The sequence below is a fragment of the Lacerta agilis genome, chromosome 16 (assembly GCF_009819535.1).
Source record: "Lacerta agilis isolate rLacAgi1 chromosome 16, rLacAgi1.pri, whole genome shotgun sequence".
In the NCBI taxonomy this organism is placed as follows: domain Eukaryota; kingdom Metazoa; phylum Chordata; class Lepidosauria; order Squamata; family Lacertidae; genus Lacerta; species Lacerta agilis.
The window spans coordinates 24,521,749-24,525,343 of record NC_046327.1 but is presented as its reverse complement, the minus strand read 5'-3'; the positions used below and the strand labels follow the sequence as shown (position 1 = coordinate 24,525,343).

The 3,595-nt window shown below is 42.2% G+C and overlaps 1 protein-coding gene across 1 annotated transcript; it reads left to right on the top strand.

Annotated features, from left to right (window-relative positions):
- The first annotated feature begins 1,448 nt into the window (after positions 1 to 1,448).
- On the top strand, positions 1,449 to 2,375 carry LOC117061137 (taste receptor type 2 member 7-like). Its single transcript, XM_033173821.1, has one exon. It carries the CDS (start codon positions 1,449 to 1,451, stop codon positions 2,373 to 2,375), a length of 927 nt encoding a protein of 308 aa, XP_033029712.1.
- The last annotated feature ends 1,220 nt before the right edge of the window (positions 2,376 to 3,595 follow it).

The following is a 3,595-nucleotide window of genomic DNA, read 5'->3' as shown; positions in this document are numbered from 1 at the left end:
CGGTAGACTCGTTATCTGGGGAACCAGGTTCACGTCTCCACTCCTCCACATGCAGCTGCTGGGTGACCTTGGGCTAGTCACACTTCTCTGAAGTCTCTCAGCCCCACTCACCTCACATAGTGTTTGTTGTGGGGGAGGAAGGGAAAGGAGAATGTTAGCCGCTTTGAGACTCCTTCGGGTAGTGAAAAGCGGGATATCAAATCCAAACTCTTCTTCTTCTTCTTCTTCTTCTTCTTCTTCTTCTTCTTCTTCTTCTTCTTCTTCTTCTTCTTCTTCTTCTTCTTCTTCTTCTATGGCTCACCTGACAAGCCTGCCCGTGAGGCAACCCCAACAGCATCACACAAATACTTCATTGACCCATCTGCTCTTCTACAGTAGTTCAGTAGCATTTCCTATCCATGGGGTTGAAGGCTGTTTCACACTTAACATGACAGCCCAGGAACACCATTGTAGCAAAAACATTCGCCACCGCGGACACAAAAGGTGTGGATAGGAGGGGCACATATGTTGAGCAATATTTAGTGCAAAATTTGCCCAATGGAGACTGAAGAAATTGGCAGAACAAAGGGGGGGAAGGGTATTGGAATGGAGAATGGAGGGTATTGGAATTCCTATTTTATCCCAATTTTTAAAATACTGTGAATGTGAGTGTGATAAGAGATGTTAAATAAGATCAAATGAGTAAGAGGTTCACATTAAGGGGACAGCATGGTAAAATCTTAGTGGGGAGACCTTTGATATTAACATTTTATTGGAAAACTTTCAATTTTAAAGAAAAAAAGTGATTCAAAGAAGAAAAGAAAAATAAAAAGGGGCAAGAATGTGTTGAAAGAAATGATATACGAATATATGCGATATACGAAAAATACCCTAACTCATACATTGATATTAGTATCCTAATACATATGTAAATATTAATAACCTGCTGCATTTTGTATAAAGGCATTCCAGATATTGTCATATTTATCCAAAAAAAGTCTACGTCTGTAAGCAGTTTGTCCATAAGATGTGAGTGTTCTCATAGTGGTGAACTTGAGATAATTTCAGGATGCTCTCCACCATAAGGAGACAAGAAGACCACTCTCTTAGTTTTTCCAAGCAACGGGGTAGAATGTGACCAAAATATCAGAAATTGAGAGGTAACTTATGGTGAAACAGAATTACATAGAGTCCAAGCACTGTAAAATTTATACCCACAACAAAAAACCCTCCCCAAACTGATAGAGAATGGTTACTCATGGAAGTCTCAGTACATGAACAACATGACACCTGGTTCTCTCATTAGTAACTGAATCCTACTGAGATTTGCATTTTTTCCACATCATGATTTCATCATTTTAAAAAGCCCAAGTCTCCAGAGTTTGCACTGCTGGACATCCGAAAGAAACCGGGAGAATTACACTTTGATACTTCTTCCACTCAGGCATTTTTGGCAGAAAGTAAAAACAATGGGCATAACAACTCCATTTGGCATCTTTTCCCAGACCATTTTAGCAATTGAGTCCGCCGTTGCCTTTTTAGGAAATGGATTTATCCTAATTGTGAATGGGCACCGATGGCTCCAAAACAGGAAGATGGCCCCTTGCGACGTCCTCTTGACAAGTTTGAGCACCTCCAGAATTATGCTGCAGCTGACCATGCTGACTAATAAAATTCTGTACTGCAACTCTGCAGAGAGCGATATGCGTGCATATGGACGAGATATTGGCACATTTCTCTGGATATTTCTCAGCAGCGTCAACTTCTGGTGTGCCACATGGCTCAATATCTTCTACTGTGTGAAGGTCACCAACTTCCCCCACCACCTGTTCCTCTGGCTGAAGCTAAGGATCGATGTACTTGCACCCAGACTGCTCGGAATGGTGATAATAGCTCTCATGCTCTTCTCTGTTCATCCAGTCATTGTTCGTTTTGGAAACAAGAAGCACTGCAATCTCTCAGAAACTCTGACATGGAATGCCAGTCTCAGTAAGGTTTGCCACGACCCGTTGTTCATCTTCAGAACTCTACAGTTATGTTCTTTATGCACGAGTTCCACCCTCAGTGTAGTGGCATCCATGGTTTTGCTCATCTCTCTTTGGAGGCACAGAAGGAATCTAAGAAAGAGTGGCTCTGTCATTAAGGACCTCAGCACTCAGGTCTATCTCAGTGTCATGAAGTCTTTGTTATTCTCTCTGCTCATTGACATGACGTACTTTGCTGCTTTAATCATTCCTGTCGGCGATTTTTTCAGGTATGGGACTTATGGCAGTTTAAGTTTTGCGATGGTGCTGTCTGCAATCCCTTCAGCCCATACCATAATCTTAATATTGTCCAATCCCAAACTGAAAGAAATCTTATTTCGCATACTAAACATCAGACATGTGGCTTCATAAAGAGAAGCGGGCTCTGGACATGCATTTCTTGTATCAAAAAAAACCAACACCAAAACTCTCCCCATCTCTTTAATACTTGTCTGAGATATACTAGCTGCTCCTGATAAACCTGCCCTGAGGTTTGTTCCTGCCTAGAAATCCAAGCTTTGATCATTATTTACACAGATCCTTCCTCTTGTCAATCATTACTAATGAGTAGGGGGGGGGAATAAAATATTTATTCATTCTTCCATTTATTAACACATTCATTCATTTTGTATAGATATTCAGAACATTTTTTTAGAGCAGTTTATTTATTTGTTGGTGAGGAACATCAAGGAACAGGGGAAAACCTACTTATAGATCAGAAATTGGTTGACGATTTCTATGATCCATGATTGGTCATCAGATACCAGGAAGGAGTCTCTCTGAACAACATTTGGGATTGGCATGATGACTTGCATACCATTTCAGAAGAAGAAGAAGGAGAAGAGGAAGAAGAATTGTTTTTGTATGTAGAAAGATGGAAATTGTACACTTGACTTAGTGACCTATTATTTCTACCTTCTAATTCAAGCCTAGATACATGTATGTTTAATCATTTGCTCTTATGCAGCTACTGTTTTATTTCTTTTTATTAAAAAATTTGATAATTCAGTTGGTAGAGCACGAGACTCTTAATCTCAGGGCACTAGCAGGGGAACTTCCAAGGGAACCTCTAAGGGAAGACAACTTAGAGCCAGGGGATTGGTGGTGGGACGACAATGTGTGGTCAGAAGGAGAAGAGGGAGCAAACTGGAAGGAGGAAGTGTTGGAAGCTGAAGAGGTAACAGGGTTCAGTGAGCAGGGAGAGGCTGTGGGAAGGAGTAATCCTGAACCAGAGGCAGAAGAGGAGGCTGGAGAGGAGGGGGTCAAGAGGCAGCAGTAAGTCAGGCTGCTAAAGAAGCCAGGGAGACTAAAGAACCCATAGAGTTATGAAGAGGGTGGAGCATAGCATAGATGAACAAGGCAGAGGATTGTCCTTGTTCCCCGGGGGGGGGGGAGATTGGAGAGCTGTGGGAAGGCAGGGGCCTTCATTCCCTGCAACTGCCTCACTTGGGCATCGGGGAAGAATTGCTGGGTTCACTAGGCCTGAACTGTTCTGTTTCTTTGAATAAAGAGTTAACTTCACTGGCACCGGATGTTTTATTGACGGTTTTCCCCTGACTCCTGCCTTGACATGCTGCCACCACCACTTCAGA